Source organism: Carassius carassius, chromosome 5, assembly GCF_963082965.1.
Source record: "Carassius carassius chromosome 5, fCarCar2.1, whole genome shotgun sequence".
Lineage (NCBI taxonomy): Eukaryota > Metazoa > Chordata > Actinopteri > Cypriniformes > Cyprinidae > Carassius > Carassius carassius.
Genome location: NC_081759.1, coordinates 9081611 through 9100774, shown reverse-complemented (window position 1 = coordinate 9100774; position 19164 = coordinate 9081611). Strand labels below are relative to the sequence as shown.

At 33.8% G+C, this 19164-nt stretch overlaps 3 protein-coding genes across 5 annotated transcripts; all 3 read right to left on the bottom strand.

Annotated features, from left to right (window-relative positions):
* Positions 1-852: 852 nt before the first annotated feature.
* tmem116 (transmembrane protein 116) lies at positions 853-9811 on the bottom strand. The gene is made up of 11 exons (XM_059549064.1): positions 9549-9811; positions 9149-9195; positions 8993-9056; positions 8773-8901; positions 5513-5614; positions 5361-5410; positions 4461-4544; positions 4138-4273; positions 2796-2940; positions 1622-1701; positions 853-1529 (listed from the first exon to the last, which is right to left on the bottom strand). The coding sequence occupies exons 1-11, from the start codon at positions 9612-9614 to the stop codon at positions 1344-1346; spliced, it is 1089 nt and encodes a 362-aa protein (XP_059405047.1). The 5' UTR covers positions 9615-9811; the 3' UTR covers positions 853-1343.
* Positions 9812-13917: 4106 nt separating this feature from the next.
* On the bottom strand, positions 13918-16886 carry zgc:153044 (uncharacterized protein LOC751678 homolog). Of its 3 annotated transcripts, none has more exons than XM_059549061.1 (3): positions 16792-16857; positions 15837-15918; positions 13918-14893 (listed from the first exon to the last, which is right to left on the bottom strand). In XM_059549061.1, the coding sequence occupies exon 3, from the start codon at positions 14879-14881 to the stop codon at positions 14342-14344; it is 540 nt and encodes a 179-aa protein (XP_059405044.1). In that variant the 5' UTR covers positions 14882-14893; positions 15837-15918; positions 16792-16857; the 3' UTR covers positions 13918-14341. The 3 variants fall into 3 exon arrangements, with proteins under 3 accessions (XP_059405044.1, XP_059405045.1, XP_059405046.1); XM_059549062.1 differs by having other exon boundaries at positions 16796-16835; XM_059549063.1 differs by lacking the exon at positions 15837-15918 and having other exon boundaries at positions 16792-16886.
* A 696-nt stretch (positions 16887-17582) lies between these two features.
* On the bottom strand, positions 17583-18829 carry kiss1rb (KISS1 receptor b). Its single transcript, XM_059548984.1, is given in 4 exon segments — positions 17583-17778; positions 17780-17934; positions 18301-18468; positions 18563-18829. Coding segments are annotated over 4 exon segments (786 nt in total).
* Positions 18830-19164: the final 335 nt, after the last annotated feature.

Sequence of the window (19164 nt, the reverse complement as noted above, 5' to 3'; positions counted from 1 at the left end):
GAAAACTCATCCTCATGTCACCCTAAACCCACAAGACTTTTGTTTGTCTTTGAAATATTAATTACCGTAATTATTTTTTTAATGAAATTTAAAAAATATATTAATTTAATTAATAATTAATTATTATTAATAATTAATTAATCAAAAAAAAATTTTGGGGGGAAACCTAAGAGATTTCTGTCCTTCCCCTGGAAGGTCATACAACCGAAACATTGATGACATAAATGAATGAAAGTAATTCATATGAGGTTTGTTCTGGTATTTGCTCTCTTATGAAAGCTTAGATTACTGGATTGCTCTCATGATGATGGAAGGACAGAAATCAATCAAGTTTCATTCAGAATATCTTCATTTGTGTTTCAAAGATAAACAAAAGTTTTATGGGTTTGACATGAGGGAAGTAGCCTAACTGATGACAAAATATTCATTTTTGTGTGAACCATGCAAGCCTTAAAAAATCCCAGTTATTTTCACACACAAAAAATTTCCCTTATATCTCCAGGTTTTAAAGACCTTTGAAGAAAAATGCTTATTTTATGTTATGTTGCTATGGTTTACCTTGACAAAGTACTTTTCCTGCAACTTATATTTCTCATCAGTTGTATTCTTCAACCATAATATCCACTGAGAAGCCTGCTCACACAGTATTCTCTGTATTGTTTATTAAGAGAAAAATAGTTCTTTCATGCTCGTTTAGCAGTAATTGATACCCGCTATGTGTGGATGGCTTCAGCACATGTTTTGTGGAAGGAAAGCAGCAGCATTGTCCTCTCAGATCCTGTTTCAGAGATATTTACATTTACATTTACATTTATTCATTTAGCAGATGCTTTTATCCAAAGCGACTCCCTCTGACCGTAATCCCCCTTCGGTCTTTCCCTTTTTGAAAGCCCAGCAGTGCATCTTGACCTGAAAGTCTCAATCGTGTCATTGCAAAAGCAAGTGTTATAGAGGCTGGATGATGAAACAGATTCCTGAAGTGGATTTCTCAGCTTAACTAGCAGCAGGTGCAGCATCTGAAATCTCAAAACAAAACCAAGGTAGAAGAACAAATGTTCAGCTCCCTTTTTAGCAGGGCTTCCTTTTCTGCCATCTGGTGTTGGTAATACCGCAGCAAAACAAACGGCTTCTGCTGTGTTTGCTTTCATTGGTCTTCATGCATGACAGACCACACAGATATTTTGCTCGTTTCAGTCTTCAGTTTTTCTGACACAGCAGTGTGTGCTGTTTTGGCTCCCGTAGCTTAATGTGTAGAGCACGATGCTCGCAACATTCAAGTCATGTGTTCAATTCCTCAGTCGAATCTTCTCAATGCATTACAGAGATTCTTGCATGTCTCTCTGTCAGACAAAATTGGTGAGTGATGCAGCAGATTTTAAAGCAGCGTAGTTTCGTTTCTGGGAGCGCAGCAGGGGAGTCTGGGTATCGGTGTCCCGTAGGGTGCTGCTGCTGCTGAGAGAGCGAAAGTGCTGCTGTGTCCAGCCATAAACCAGGCAGTTTAACAGACCCTGAGAAGCAGAAGTGAACGCCTGTCGAGAAAAAGAACAGGAACGTTTTACATTCGCAACTTAGTATGGGTAAAGCCAGTGTTTTATTAGGAGTTATATGTGTTTTGGCGAACCTGTAGGATGTAGAGAATGACTCCCATCCTTCCCTCTATCATATCCGGTTTCACCAGCATCATAGTAGCTAGAAATATTGCTGAAATAAACAAGAGATCATAAAAGAACATTAAGGGAAAGCACTCAAAATAGAGTGTTTAGCTAGGGATTTATTTCCATAAAAAAGATAGAAAAGATTTTGAATTGTATATAAAATGTCATCTATTTGCATTACACAGCTCTAAAATAAATTTAAAGTAAATTAATGTGATGCACATTTGTCTATCATGCATAAATAAAGCAAGTAAGATTTCTGTACTCAAAAACTGCTTATCTTTTCATTGTCAAAACAAATGTATTCAGTCATAAAGTATGAACATGGTTATAATATGGCTAGCTGTTTAACAAGCAATAATTAATTAGAATGAACAGTATGAGATACATTTTTTATTAAGAATTAATATTATGTACAGTATTTAAAACACAAGTTCATTAATAATATTATAGAATTCTTACCTGTTTAATTTGTGCATTTCTGACAAATATGCATAACATTAATTTTATCACATTGGCTTAGTAATTCATAGTTCAATTTTTTTTATATTACTTACAGTTATACATTAGTTAAATCTCAGTAATACAAATGCATGGAAATCTTATATACAGTCCAAATACATAAATCTTAAATTATGTCGTAATGTTATTTAACTGCTTTCCATGTGCAGGGGTTGTAAATAATTTCAACACTTTCCCTAAAGACTTGCATTAATGCACTATAAAGGTATTCATTATGTATTTTTGTATAATGCACTGTATCTTTTCATAAATAACTGTAACCAAAGTTAAAATGCATTATAATATCTAAAAATGAGTGTCATATATTTTAATGCTTTATCTTTTCCTTTCTATAAGAATAAATAAGTATTATTATATATTATAACTGTGTTTATGAGATCATTTAATGCATTGTAAAGTGAATTGCACGGTATTAAAAAATACTTTTGCAAAACATTATATATTGTTATTATACATAAGGTGTTACCATGAAGGGCAATTAATCTCAAAATTGTTAGTAAACATACTGACACATTCAGCGCTTTACTATGGAGAGAAGAAAAGGTTGGCTGTCTCAGTAATGTTATACATAAAAGTTAGTAAATGTTTAAATGTTTTAGTGTATAAATGTGTGCTCACCTGGTCCCCAGCAGAAGAAGAAGGCTGAGGGATAAAGCAGCATTCGCCGTTCCAGGAGACGCAGGGTTTCCCAATGATTGTCACCAAAGAAACCTTGAGACGTGACAAGACGCTTGTACAGGGAGCGAGCTTTACACATGAGAATCTAAAAATAAAACGAAGACTACAATTAGATTATGACTGAGTTGCACAGAACAGAGAATCATTAGCCTTATATTCACTTACACTACCGTTCAAAAGTCTGGGGTCTGTAAGATTTGTAAATGTTTTTGAATCACTAAGGCTGCATTTATTTTATTCATTTAAAATGTTTTCTATTTGAATGTATTTTAAAGATGTAATTTGTTCCCCTGTCTTGTGAATTATTGAATCTTATTTTGATGTATTGTTCCTGTGTTGCCTTTGTCTCCATAGTTACTTTTGTTTGTCTAATATTTATTTATTAGCCTCACCTGTTACTTGTTAGCCTCTACCCTGTGTATTTATACCCGGGTTTCATTCTTTGTCCGTCATTAGCTGGGTTTCCATCACCCTGCTTTTATATGCATTTTGAGGTACCTATCGCATCAGAATCGAGTGATGGAAACACTAAATTTCGAATAAAAATGCCTTAATTCGCAAAAAAACTTTTTACGCTTGCCTGAGGTGGTTTTTTACTTGTGCAAAAAAAGGTTAATGCAAATAATGGGAGATGGAAATGCATTTTGTGAATAAATACCTCCAAGTGCATCAAAAACGTCATGTGACTTTGTGCTATGCGCTACATTAGTATGCAGAAATTGAAATTATAGTATTGTACATTGCAGTTACATTTGCTAATGTTACCATGTAGCAGTCTTTTGTAGCAGTCTCTTTTGACATTGAGTCATGATAAAATCAAATAAAACTAAACTTAACATTTGTAGTGTGTTTAAATTCAGTTATGATTGTAATTAAAGTTAATGAATTGACAAACGTTCAAAAAAAGTAATGAATACTTTTATTCAGCAAGGATGCATTAAATTGATCAAAAGCTTAATTTTTCAAAGAATCCTGGAATAAATGTATCAGAGTCCATAAAAATATGAAGCAGCACAACTGTTTTAAACATTGATAATAATCAGAAGTGTTTCTTGAGCATCAAATCAGCCTATTAGAATGGTATCTGAAGAATCATGTGACACTGAAGACTGGAGTAATGATGACTTCGATCACAGCGATAAATTACATTTTACACTATGATACATAAGAAAAAATATCTGACAATATTACTGTTTGAAACCTTTGAACCATAGTATACATTAAAATCTTACATTTCTGAGATATTAAAAAATTAGATCAAGACATGTAAGAGACAGCTCACCGTGATGCCAATGAATGTCAAGAAGAAGGTAATCAGGAAAATGGCCACGCAGTACTCTTGAATGACACTACATGCTGTCTTCTCTGTATTTACAGATGATGTGAGATACACAGCCCCTGTATGCATCAGCAAACATCTGGAAGACAATCACATCATTAAACAACTGTCTGGAATGCATTCAAACAACTAAACTATGGTAAGAGGCAACTACTGAATTGAATGCTACACGCTTTTAATAATAATAGGCTTATTCAAATACAATTTTATGAATCATTCTGTTTATGAATCATTTCGTGTGCATGTGTGAATACATTTCGACTCACCTGTACGGCTGAGTGAAGTTTGTATAACACTGAAACACATTTCCTGCTACAAACACAGGTGCTGTGAGCATTAAAGGCAAAAGACTGTGTGGAGAGAGAGATCAGGACAGACAGTCAGTCAACCAAAACCTTTATATTCTTCAATTCTGTTCATTTTCAATTATTTTGCATGGTATTTGCCCTAAGCCGAATGCAAGATTACAAGTAATGGGTTTATTTATTGTAAATAATATTCCAAATGTGCATATATAATATGTACTATTTCTGGATTTTGGATGCATAAAATGTAAATAAATTAGTAAATGCAAATATTCACATGATAAACCCTAACAAATCTTTGCTATATTGTTATAGTTTATGTTGATATTTTGAATTTTATTTTATTTTTATATTTTCCAGTTTCACTTTAATTTTATTCAAAGTTTTAGTAATTATGTTGTGTTTTCTATATTATATATATATTATATATCTATTAAAAAAAATGTTTTATTTGTAATTTTAATTCAGTTAACATTTGTTTCAAGTAATGAATTCAGAATTTTTTTAGTTTTTAGTTTTAGCTAAGGGAACTGCAGTGATATAAATAAACATTGATAAAAATTCCAATGCTTAGTTAACAAACAATTTTAATTAAAAATATTTAGTTCAAAGGTTATGAAATACTAAGAACTTTTAAGAAGTGAAACTGCTGTGGTCAATTTTTGCCATGTTAGTCTATATCTACATTAGAGTCCCCATGAAGGCCTTTCGCCCCAGACTGAAGGACTTTTACTGCAAATGTGGGGTAAAATGACCCTCTGTCAGGACTTTTGTCAGCATCATTTTTTTACACAATTTTTTTTTTCTCCATCTATATTTAATATCAGTTTAAGTGATATTTCATATAATTTATGTTCTTACCATGACACTACAGGACCAAGATATCTGCAGCTTCTTGTGTCTGCTGGATTCTGAAATAAACAAGCTAGTCAGCATTGGCAGTGTTTACATGCAGACTATCTTATGCTGCTTTATTACCATTATAAATGTGTTCATAACAGTGATTCGATTACCTCGGCTGGGAAACCGTTGAGTCTCTTGTACTTCCCCTTCAGTCCGTAGTAGAGCACCCAAACATAGTGCAGAGTATAGAAGAACGAGGCCATGTAAAGCGTCTGTAGGATGTGAAAGTCAAATGGAGAAGTTAATAAGGTTTAAGATATTTTAGTTATAGTTCACATCCACATTCTAACCATGCTGTCGCAATACTGTAAGCCACGACTTTCACATTAATGTTTGTTTGCGTGATTGCAGTGCTTTCCAATCCTGACCCTGATATCCTCAACATGTCATATTTTGGTCACACTTTGTTTCAAGGTCCAATTCTCACTATTAACAAACCATTAACTACACATCAGCATACTTTTAGAATAAAAAGAGGACTTAAAAGAGAAGTATTGTACTTTAAAAGAATATAGACTTAAGGATGAGCTAAATTAAATGTTTTCAGAAACTTAATTGCAATTAAATTAATATGTATTACAGTTTAAATTTATATGAATGCAATTAGCTAAACTACAATGCTTTTTTGACCCGGTCAAGTACATCTTTATATATAATTTTATAGCTATTTCTGTCATCATTGAAATATGGTAAAAGTGTACTGCTGAATATACTGGCAAGCATTAATGGTAAACTAAAGAATATTTTAATATATCATGTCTATTGAAACTTGTATGTCATTGATTTAAATATATTCATAATAAAGCTGCAATTTAGTACATTTAAAAATGAACTTACACTACAGTTCAAACTAAAGATTTGAAGTGCACATTTAGTACAATTGAGCACACTTCTTTTTCAATCCAGGACCAGGATTGGGAAACATTCTCTTATGACCCCTTTGTTGACATTCATGTCAAAGCAATGTAAAAGGCCCTGAATGAGATTGCAGCATTGAGAAACTTCTGTATGATACGATAACGATTCTGTTCTGTTTGAACTCTGCTGACTGCAAGAGTAGTTCGTCATATTTGATCAGGGTGTGTATCTCCTGAGTCATCAGTGAGTGTGTCACATGAGCAGACAGGGTTTTCCAAACCTCAGGGCGTTTTCTCCTCATGCAGGATTGATGAACAGTTTCAAAGTTCAAAAAGTGGGCATTTTCCCACAGACAATGGGTGCTAAACCTATTATTTGTTTGATAGATGATTCTTACATTTATGTTAATGTACAGTGCTAAATAGCTGGGCTTGCAAATGGAGCCAACACTACAGTATTTGCAAAAATTGAAAAAAATGAATGATTATTTAAGGGATCCAAATGATGTTACTTTGTGAACACATTCATGCAATGTAACTTTTTTGAGGAAGGGGCTAAATGTTTAATGATAGGTTATTAAAGTTAGTTAATAATTATTTTAAATGAAATAGTATAACTATAACTATTAAAACTATTTAAAAAAAAAATCTGCAACAAATTTGATTTGTTTAACAGATTATATAAAAAGTATAATATCATATATTTTATATAAAAAGTATATATTTTGATGGCATTTTACATTTCAAGTTAAGTTTGTTTTATGACAGCATATCTAATAATAAATCTAATAAAAGAGCTGTGACTCACACCCATGACAATCCATTGTTATAAACAAACATGTGCAGACCTTAAAAAGTGGGGCAGAACTCATTTTATTTGGGCAAAGATTATGAACTAAATTTGCTGCTCCACTTCCTTTTCAGACTCGTCCCAGTTCCATGTTCATTTTGCGCTTTAGAAAGAACTGGTTTTAGAGTTTGAGCTGAGAACAACTTGTTTTTGAAGTGAAACTGCGCACATGGCACACATGGTTTTATCCCCTGGTATTTTTTTTGTTGAATGCCAAACAAGCAGACCTCAGTAATCAGAGACACATGTTCAGGCCTGCAGTGCACTGGCAGGATGCAGAGAGGAAGCACAGACTTAGAATGGTCCGACCCTCATTTGTGTTGTTTCGTTTTGAGCACAAATTCTTTAAATGGCAATGAGGGAACAGTTTATGGGCTAAAAACTTTACATTTTTATGCAATCCCAACAAGTAGTATCAAATTGAATTATAATATTTTTATGTCATGGCAGTCATATGGTACTCCAGGGTACTTCAAAAAATATCATGGTATGACCATAATGACCAATATGTCAAAAAAAAAAAAACACCATTACTTTTCGGTAACATGGCATGGTTTTTAATGGATATAATAAAATACCCTATTGTTAAAAAACATTTTCTTAACTAAAAGTGATGACAGTGAACATTTGAAAAGAATATTCAGCTAAGTGTGTGATTATTCTTCTGATGCCATTGAAAGTTAATAAGGAATACCCCCCCTCCCCCACCCACCCACCCAAAAAAATGCTGCCTACCCTCAGGCTATCCATGATGTAGATGAGTTTGTTTCTTCATCATAACAGATTTAGAGAAATGTAGCAATACATCACTTGCTCACCAATGGATCCTCTGCAGTGAATGGGTTCCGTCAGAATGCCAAACAACTGATAAATACATTGGAATAATCCACAAGTTATCCACAGCCCTCCAGTCCATCAGTTATTCTCTTGTGAAGTGAAAAGCTGTGTGTTTGTAAGAAACAAATCCAGCATTTAGACAGTTTACATTTAAACTGTTGCTTATGGCCAAAATATTAGTACATAATCCATAATAGTTATTCAAGTGAAAAGTCATCTAACATCAAACTCCATCTAAAATATTTGTTTAGAACTGTTTAGGCTTGTGAGCTATGCTTGGTCTGTGCATATTTCTTTACTGATTCAGACAAGACTACTTTTTTTCACTAGAGAAAGCAATATTATAGATGTCAGAAGCAACAGTTTTAAGTTAAAAACATCTTAATGTTATATATGTTTCTTATAAAAATGCAGCTTTTCACTTCTCAAGAAGTTAACTGATGGACTGGAGATCACTTCTGGATTATTGTGATGTTTTTATCAGCTGTTTGGACTTTGATTCTGACAGCACACATTCACTGCAGAGGATCAATCGGGGAGCAAGTGATGTAATGCTAAATTTTCCCAAATCTGTTCGGATGAAGAAACAAATGTATCCACATTTTAGATGGCCTGAGGGTGAGTACATTTTTATCACACTTTCATGTTTGGGTGAACTATTCCTTTAAAAGTTGTGATCATGCACTGGTCAATCAAACATGACTGCTCCTGTGCACCTGGCTTTATTTGTGGAAGTGTGATGCAAAAACATGGCATGAACAGAAATGTACTCTTCTTCAGCCTGTGATAAGCATTATTTGGGCATGATATTGTGTTAGTTGTGTACCTGTTCCACTATGTGGAGGTTGTAGCAGGTTCTGTAAGCTTTACAGGACTGAGTGAAGAGAAGACCTCCACACATCCAACTCAATGCTAACAGCAGGTCTGTTACACTTAACAAGAACAATGGCAGCACCTGAAACAGAGGTTTGTGTTAGTGGTCAAATTGACATTTTTGTTTGAACGTATTATTAATAATTCACAGTGTATATTAGATGAAGGCTTACCTCTGGTTTTCTTACTAGTCCTTTTAAACAGGCAAATACGATTATAGAGCCAGCACCTATAATGCTAGAAGGCAAATTATTAGTAAATATAAATAACTATACAAGACATAAACATTTATTAATACGTGTCTCTTTATTAAATGACTAAATAGATACCTTAGGACGGCCATTGTTATTTGAATCCATCGAACTATAGAGTATATCTAAGAAAAGAAAAGAAGTTTATTTCATCTGTCTGTGTTTATTTTTGGCAGGTAAAACACAAAACGTAAGACAATAGCCTGTTTTTATGAGTTTATGATGATACATGACCCAGATATGAAGCGTCTGGAACAATCCTACTTCACAGAAGTCCGTGATTTATCAAATAAAGGTAAATAACAATCAGCGTGTTTGAATTGATTAATATTTATCCAATATTTTGATAATTTTCCAATTTAAAACGATAATTTAAAGAAAATAATGACTAGTGCACTCGAGTCCATGTGTGCGTCTGCAGCATAGCTGCACTATGAGATATTCTTTAGTTTACCTAAAATGCTGTAAAACTACTTACAGATATCCAGTTTTCAGTCGGAGTGGTGGTGTTCATGTGTGACGTATTTTGGCCAAAAACGTCCATATTGAAAATGTAACAATATTGATAAAGTTAATATTAATAGTCTTCTCGAAATCCGTCCACTGTAACAACAGCAAATAACAGTTGTGATAAATTTGTAATTGCTACCAGAACGTTCCAAAATAGTAAAAATGACTTATTCAGGAGACACTGGAGTAACAAAATGCGCTTTCGAATTCCAGTACTGTAAATAATAAACTGCGCGACCCGCCCTCTATCACAAAACGATTTTGATTGGCTACGTTCCGATTGCGTCACACATTCGTCATGTTTTATTGTATATTCGGCGCTCAAAGCGACCGCGCGGCGCGCGCCTCACTAGGGATGACAAAATAGTGGCTCTTTGTATTGACTCACGGAACCGGCTGTATTAGGAAGGATATCTTGTTTTGGAACGAAATATTTTACATTTTGTCAAATTGTGCGTGGAACTATGCCAAACTATCAATGACAATGTCGTTTAAACTGTCGTGGTAATGAGTGAATGTGAATGTGAATAAAGTTGACATGGTGATACATACTTTGATTTTGTGTAATATGTGAATCCAGTTTCCATAAATATGCATGTTTCCATTCTAACTGCTCAGTATGTATCAAACCTCATGATCACTTTCTGTCTTTGCTAGTTTGGTGAGAAGAGTTACAGAACATGACTGACTGATGTTCAAAAATGTACATAACATTTCATTTTAATGTGTTCATCTGTCAGTTCAGATATGCATCAGAGCACTGCTTCATTAAACACTGTCCTGCTTCATTAAAGACAGTATGCCTGAGAACAATGAGCAGAAGGACTGCCTAAGAGCTGTCTAACACAGTTTACGTCATCGCTTCATATCAGCCATGAACTGTGAACATGTAGGTGATGGAATAGTCCATTATTAATGTGCTGCCTCAGTGGAGATGAGGTCTGAGTTCAGATTGTCATGACATTCCTCTATCCGTCCACTGTCCTGTCCAATAAAACACATATAAACGCACGTCTACAGCAGCTATGATCTTTTAGGAAGTTGGAAAACAGAAGTATGGAAATATAAACTGTAAACAGAAAAATAAACATAGTGATATAGAGGTGAACATGGTTCACTGCTCTGAACACAATAGTCAGCTTTCAGTCTTAGATTTTTTATTTCATGTGCATACAATACTTCATTTTTTGTTTTTTATTAAAGAAATTAACACATTTATTCAATATGTGTGCAGTAAAAAGTGCCAGTAAAGACATTTATAATGTTACAAAAGATTTCAGCAAATGCTATCCTGGTGTTTTGGCTTTTCATGTCTTTTTGCACCTCGCTTTCATGTGTTCAATACTTTTTCCCTAAGCCATTCCATTTTATTACACATAACCTAATTTTTGAACTTATTTGTTTTGTTTCATTTGTATGTATGGATTACTTGGGTTGTTACCGACATCTGGTGAAAATTTCAAGTCAACAGCACCTTTGGAAATATATTTACTGAGAAAAACAGTAACAAGTTCGATACTTATTTTACCTGGTAAGCACAACTGTTTTCAACATTGATAATAATCAGAAATGTTTCTTGAGCATGATTTCTGAAGGGTCATGTGACACTGAAGACTGGAGTAATGATGCTGAAAATTCACCCTTGATCACAGGAATAAATTACATTTCGCAATATATTAAAATAGAAAACAGATTCATTTTAGATTGTAATGCTATCTCACTGGTTTCACTGTATTTTTGCTCAAATAAATGCAGCTTTAATGAGTAGAAGAGACTGCTTTTAAAAACATTTACACAAAAAATGTACTGACCCTGAGCTATTGTACACATGTACATTCCCTTGCAAGTTCAGACTCTCGAGTCAGTAATGGCTTCTTTTGTGCTTGAAATGGTTGACTGCTATACATATTTCTTCCATTCTCAGTTCATGAACCCTAGTTTCTCTCACAAGTGACGGCACCCATTCACTACAGAGGATCCATTGGTGAGCAAGTAATGTAATGCTACATTTCTCCCATTAACAAACAAACTCATCTATACTTTGGATGGCCTGAGAGAGTAAAATTTCAGGAGAATTTCTTTTTGGGGTGAACTAACCCTATAATGGACACTTTATAGTATCTGTGTAATCTAATGCATCATTTCTTCCAAATAACTGATCCAAAATATACTCTGGCGATCAACCAGACCGCAAGGTTTATCCGGAAAACCTGTGTTTGAAGCTTATGTGGAGATTTGTATCTCAGTTATTTTTTATTATTATTATTTATTTGATTGAAATTCAGTATATTTTCTTTCTTAAATCAAAAATACAATATAATTTGCACATCTTACAATAAATAAATAACAAGAAGGATAAAGATATTACAGATATTACTCAAGCTGTGGGGCATTATGTTTCGAATCGAAAACCAATTGTACGAAATGGCAAAATAAAACCCCCTTTTCTCGCTTCCCTTTTAAGTTTCAACTTTAATAAGCGTGTCACAATACACAGCTTGGCCTGGTGTTGCTTACAAGCGTAACTGTAATATCCGGGAGTTGGAAGAAGCAGTATGAAAAATAAAATGAAATGTATTGGATGGCCAGAACTATTGGCATCTTTATTTATTTAAGATAGATTTGCTATGAAACACAAATTGAATGCACAGCCCTCTTCTTTTGTGAGGTCAGTTGTACTTGAATTTAACATTTTATAAGAAATATGGCATATTATCCTCTAGCCAAGTTATACAACTTTTATTTTTGTGAGTTTTTTTTGTTTTTTGCCCCAGGAGACAAGACAATAGAAAAGTACTGTGTATACTTGATATTGATAGATTCAGGAACAAGGAAAACCCCTGACAGCCTCATGGGCCGGACTTTCTGATTTCCAGGACAGACATGGAATATTTGAACAATACCCAGAGCACGTGACCACATGAAAAAATAAAAAAATACAAAAACCTTAAACACGGAAACAAACTTCATGCCAGTCACACTATTGCAACATATCAAATATCACACATAAAGGGTGTGTGAGTTTCCAACACTGTCTCAGTAAAAATGCTGCATTCCAAACACAAAAACATTCTAGATATATAATTGAATCAGATCATAAATAAACTAATAAACATGTATTATACATAATCTTTTTCTCCCATTTATGTAGATCTTCATTGCAAAGAACATGAAGTTATGCTTAATAACTTTCCGTATTCACTTCCCTTTGGGGAAAGTGTGTATTGTGATTTTGATAAAAGCATGTAGCAGACTGCATGTAATGTATTAGAAAGATTAGAACTAGAAAGACTGTGTGACACTGAAGACTGGAGTAATGATGCTGAACATTCAGCTTAACATCACAAGAATAAATTACATTTTTGCAAATATTCAAAGCATGACTTTACCAATGTTTGATTTTCACACAGAAATTGCTAGCAAGTCTCATTGTTAATTACGAAGAAACAGCAAGTAACACACTGAATTCAATTTTTCTTGTAAAACACCCTCTAATTATCTTTAATGTATTAGCAATTTATAATATATTTTACAGTGTATACTATGGGATGTTGATTTGGGATGCACATGTTTTTTGCCTAAACTGAATGAGTGACACACTTTTTTTTTTTTCATTGGCGGTACTTTCAGGACTTACAATAGAACTCTGTTGACGGATATTGCTGGTAATAAAAACATTCTTGTTTAAACCACAGCAATGTTTGATAATACACTGGGCCAAAATGTATTGGAACACTTAAGCCAGACTACAATATCAGAATGTCATTGTATTGGCCAACAAAAATACTGAACCAGATGACATTAACTGTACAGATGCTAGAGCGTTCTCAGAACTAACTTGGGCTGCACAATTAATCCAATTTCTAATCGTGATTACAATTAAGTATGCCACAGTTACGAAATTGTTCAAAGTCCAGTTATGTTACTCTATGTGCTTAAGAATCTTTTTTCTTTCTTTCTTCATGTTATCTTAAGGGTTTTTCCCATTATTTTATTTTTAGTATAACATTATACGGTAATAACATTAGAAAACTAATTCAATGTATAGTTGACATCTGAGCCTTAGTACTAAAGAAAAGCACTAAAAGTTTTTCAGTTAGTGTTTTCAGTTTGTTTATTTTCATATACAAATATGGCATACAGTTGCATCAAACAATGGTATAAACATCATTCAATGTAAATTGTGATAATATTAATTAAAAACAGCAATTACAATTTCAATGGAATAATCGACAATTATTATATTTGTCATTGTGCAGCTGTAGAACCTCACTTTTTAAGCCATGTTTGTTTGTTTGTTTGTTTGTTTTAAATCTGGTCAAGATGATATTTCAGTGGATGTATGAAGTCAGTTATGGATGCTCTGTAGTGAATGGGTGCCGTCAGAATGAGAGTCCAAAGAGCTGATTAAAAACATCACAATAATTCAAAAGCAATCCAAGACTCCAATCCATCAGGTTCCTTCCATCTTCTGAAGCCAAAGGCTTTGTGTTTGTAAGAAACAAATCTATCTTTAAGAAGTTTTAACTTTAAACTGTTGCTTCTAGCTAAAACACGAGTCCATATCATTAAATGTACCCTACTTAGAAATCTTCCGCCATCTTGTTGCATTTTATTGCACATCATCAAAAACTTTATTATAAATAACAACAAATTCAGACAAAAATATAATACATAAATTAACCATAAAAATGTCAAAAGTCATTCAAATATGAAAGAAATTACAGGAGGCACAAGTAATCACAGTTTGTAATTCGTTTCCTAAAGTGGAATCAAGCCTCTTGTTTCTCTCTCATACAGATCTGGAATGTGTCCGAGGGGCGAGTTTATCATACTGACAGTGTTTTTGCCATGTAATTTGCACTCGTACTCGATCAGCTGCCTCCAGAAGCCGCTGTTGGGTCTCACTATGGGTCTGAGTGATTTGAGCAGCGCGTGCGCCTCTGCTAGCGTCAGATGACGGTGCTTCATCAGATACGCCAGACACAGCGTCGCCGAGCGACTGACGCCTGCGTTACAGTGAAGCAGCACGCGTCCGTCTTCATCACTCACATGCTGTATCTTATCAGCAACACTGTCAAAATAGTCACAGAGTCTGGACTGAGGATCATCAGTGACAGGCACGTGCATGTAATCCACATTGGGAATCTTTGTGTTGCTTACGTCCAGAGTTGTGTTAATAACACATGTAATGTTGAGTGAACGAATGACCGAAGAGTCGCTTGCTGTTCTGCTGTTGCCGATGTACAAATACTCCGTTATTTGAGCAAACCCACCGAGTCCACCTGCTCTTCCTGGCATGGTGTATGAATACTGGGAAGAATGTCTAAGTGTTAATATTGTAAACACACCACAACTAAAAAAAGTCAGGACAGCCTATTGAATTCCATGCTTTACTGTATCGGGGCAATGTAAAAAAAAAAAAAGAAAAAAAAAAAAAAAAAAAAAAAAAATTATATATATATATATATATATAATATATATATATATATATATATATATATATATATATATATATCTGGTCCTTGGCAGGTCTTAAATTTAAAATTTTTAAAATAAAACCCTCAGATTAACACCACATGATATATTGCACTGTGGCATTATTTATTTACCAAAAATTATGCCAATACCCACAAACATCAATAATCTGGAGCAACGTTGTAAATAAGAGTGGGCCAAAATTCCTCCAGAACGATGTCAGAGTCATACAGAAAATAATTACTTCGAGTTATTGCTGTTAAAAGCGGATCTGCAGGCAACTGAATCATAGGGTTTCCTAAATTTGTCACACATTGCTTTTCCATCTTGGCTTTATTTTTGTTATGATATGGTGCAATATGTCATGTGATGTTGCTCATCTGAGGATTTACTTTCCAAATTTTAAGACCCGCCAAAGACCAGATGATTTTTTTATTATGCCCTGCTAAAGAAAACCATGGAATTCAATAAACTGTCCGAACTTTTTCACATGACTGTAGATTAGGACAGTGCTGAGTAGATTACTTGGAAATTGTAACCCATTACTGATTCCAAATTACATGACAAAATTAGTAAAGCAATTCATTATATTACATGACACACTTTTGGTAATATAACTGAAATATTTTTGATTACTTTGTTTTGACCTAAATTGTTTATCACATTGATAATTGAGTATTATATACTATCAAATAAAAAGAAAAAACTTACAAAAAATTGTGACTTTTAACCAGAGTTATAGAACATGCAAATGGGTTACTTAATGAATTTACAGTACCTTGAAATCTCAGGTGTACTTCAGGTAACTAAGCCTATTTTAGATGAAAGAGGTCCGGCTGACTAAAAAGGTTTGGGAATCCCTGCATTATATGTAAATAAAAATAACATGAATTTGTGCATTTTAATGTTTTTGATTTTTTTTTTTTTTACAAAGACATTGTAATAATAATTCAAATAAAAATTCAAGTGTTCATTAAAACATTTCTTAAAATTGAAATTATTTTTGTAAATTTAGTGGTCAAATGTTTTCAGTTTTCTGAGTAATTATAGCCATCTGACTAGTGAACGGTCTTTGTGGGAATCTCAACAAAACTGGATGATGATTTTAGAAGGCTACTTTAGAAAGTAAATTTAAAAGATGAAAAAGAATAATTTTGGAGAATAAATAAATTGTGAAAAATATACTGCTATTGTGTGAATAATATGTAATCAATAAAAAAGTAAGCGTAGTCTGAGTAAGTGTGGGCGTATTTTAAAATATAATATAATCTAACTAGATAAAAAAAAAAGTTTGTCAAGCCTGAAAGTTTAAAGCAGTTGTAAAAGCCTAAAGTTTGAAATTTTAGATAGATGTTGATAACGTTTCTAGCATGAATGGCATGTTTCTAGTGTGATTAGCATATTACTAGCACGCTAATACCATGACAGATAGACTGTCCAGATTTTGGTGTATTTATCTTCCAACCTTGGGTTGGAATTTTTTTTAAAAGGACGTTTGTGCAACTAAGCCAACATAATAAAGCGGTCCTAGAGCACATTATTTTATACTAGATTCTCCGCTCTTTCTCAGTGCATTGAACATTGCACTACTGTGCATCATCTTAAAAACTGCGACAGAAGTCTGTGTATTTATCAATAGTTTACGCTCCATTATAAAATATATATCTTCGATTGTCTGAAAATGTTTATTAGTAAGCTATAACAGCCAAAAGTGCTAAAATATGAACAACAACCTACGTGTGCGCGGATGTCAACTGATGAAGTCTTCTTCTAGTCGATGCGGCTTGGAAACTGCAGGCGCAAGTCGCCACCTAGCGTTGATACTAAGAGATATAAACGGCAAATAGGGACTGCAAAATAATAGATCGATCTATCTATCTATCTATCTATCTATCTATCTATCTATCTTTTTCTTTGAAGTACATTAAATCAGTATGTTTTAACAATATTTTGTCGTGCTTTAAAGTATACGTATTTTGGTGTGTTGAAAGCACATATAAAGTATTTGATTCTAATTTTAACTGTACTGTGGTTTGAAAGCCTTTTAGTGTTTTAAAGTTTTTAAAATATTTTAAATGGACTAAATTTCAACTTCATCAATGTGTAACATGACACAATTTTCAGTAGAAATGACATTAAAGTGTTTTAGTTCAATAAAAATGCCTGTCAGTATATTCAGCACTTTAACGATATTTTAAGCACAATATAATTTATGAAATTACATATAAAGTTCAGCTAACTGCATTTAATGAAAAATGAAACTATAATACACGTTCACTTAATTAGCATACAATTAAGTGTGAAAACATTACATTTTAAAGCAGTTTTTCCATAAGAAGCACTCTTTTTTAAAGTATACTGAAGTGTATTTATTTTCACAAGGGCATGCATTCAGTATTTCAAAAACTTAAACTGATCACTTCAATTTGTTGAATTATTAGTTTCAGTCTGAGTGCATATTTATCAAGTGTCACTGATTTTGTCTTTCAGAGTTATAATTATGGATAACCATTCCAAATATCATCTAAAGTTGGGATGAAAGAAAGTTCTTCTCTGTGTTAAAGGTGGGGAGCTCGGTTGTTCTTGTGTTTCTTTTGAAGATCAAACAGAACACACTTCTGAAGGCCTTTCTGAAGTTGGCTCCCCTGAAGGTGTAGCTCCTGAAGTTTACGGAGGAATTGGAATAGGACACGCATTGAGCCCAGATCTTTAGTTTGTAGGGTGTAGCTGTGACTCACATCTTCAGAACAGAATGCTTGGAAGAGAATCAGTATCTGGATTGGACCCCAGCAGACCAGAAACAGCAGCACCATCACAACCACCATTCTGGATACTCTGGTGTACACTGCTTCAACCCGTTCTGCTAACGTCTGCAGCTACAGAACCAAATTATGTTCATTATGGTTTTATATATATAACCAAAATTATATATATATATATTGCATTAACAGTGTGATCTGTTCACAACAAGAACCACAAAGATTACTCTAATGATTAATATCCACACCAAGGTACGGTAATATGTTTATTATAAGTGCACTGCAGTTTATGTATTGCTTTAGATGCTCAATCTCTTTAAAGTCGAATGCATTCTGATTGGCTGATACTGTTTATCAGCTGGAAGAAATTGTTCTGAAATGCCAACAGCACTCACATATCTTCAGACGTATAGTAGATATCGTAAAATTCTATGCATGTTTAATTGATAAAGTATTTACATGGAAAAGTTTCTCTAATGCAACCATGTGATCACATCCATGAATGGGCTCCACCGTGGCTTGACCCATGTGTTTCAACATGAAAGTGTAACACATGCAGATGATGATCAGAGGCAGCAGGTAAACAGCCAAGAAGCAGTAAAGAATCTAAGCCTTTTTTATAAACGAGAGAGGGAAATGAAAGCAATGAACCTGTGTTCAAATTTTTTTTATTTTACCACTATTTGAACCCTTATTTTCAAGTGTATAATATGATAATATGAATAGCTGTCAAAAGAAATATCACCAGTGATGAAATTGAGATTCCACTTATACTGTTTGGAATGATTTTCATACATATCCAAAAAGTGGTGCATACAGACAGAGCCATCTGTGGTATTCTTTGACGGAGGGACTGTAATAGATAATCGGTCAAGTAAAAATGATCCACAATAATTGCAGACAAATAGCATATAAAATAACCCCTAACAGATCTATACAGGTGGAGCTGGGGAAGGTGGAGGGTTTCAGAGAAACTCTGAAAGTGTGCTGCAAGAATCTCAAGTAAATGCATGGCATTAAGCTCATTGGCTTGAGCATGAACATGGTTGAAGCATGAACCAATCAGCTTGTGCCAAGTCCTTAAACTCTCTTACATTAACAACCCGTCAGTCTGCACCATCTAGAGATTCATGACTGAACTATATACAAGTACTTTTTCAGAGATAAACTATATGGACAAAAGTTTTGGACCACCTAAGCATTACACCAGTAGGGACTGTAATGACATTCCATTGTAAATATTATAGACACTAAGCAGACTTTTAACCACATACAGCAGCTTAAAGTCAACTATGTAAAGATGCCTTGATTAACCAGTAAAAAAAAAAAAAAAGTGGTTTCTTGATA

Bases quoted from the DNA above. Each gene is read 5' to 3' on its own strand.
- tmem116 (XM_059549064.1), bottom strand. From the start codon at position 9,614: ATGGACGTTTTTGGCCAAAATACGTCACACATGAACACCACCACTCCG. The intron at 8,902-8,992 runs GTAAGCCTTCAT...CCTCTGTTTCAG, and splicing joins GACTAGTAAGAAAACCAGAG to GTGCTGCCATTGTTCTTGTT. The intron at 5,411-5,512 runs GTAATCGAATCA...TGTTTATTTCAG, and splicing joins TCAACGGTTTCCCAGCCGAG to AATCCAGCAGACACAAGAAG.
- zgc:153044 (XM_059549063.1), bottom strand. From the start codon at position 14,881: ATGCCAGGAAGAGCAGGTGGACTCGGTGGGTTTGCTCAAATAACGGAG.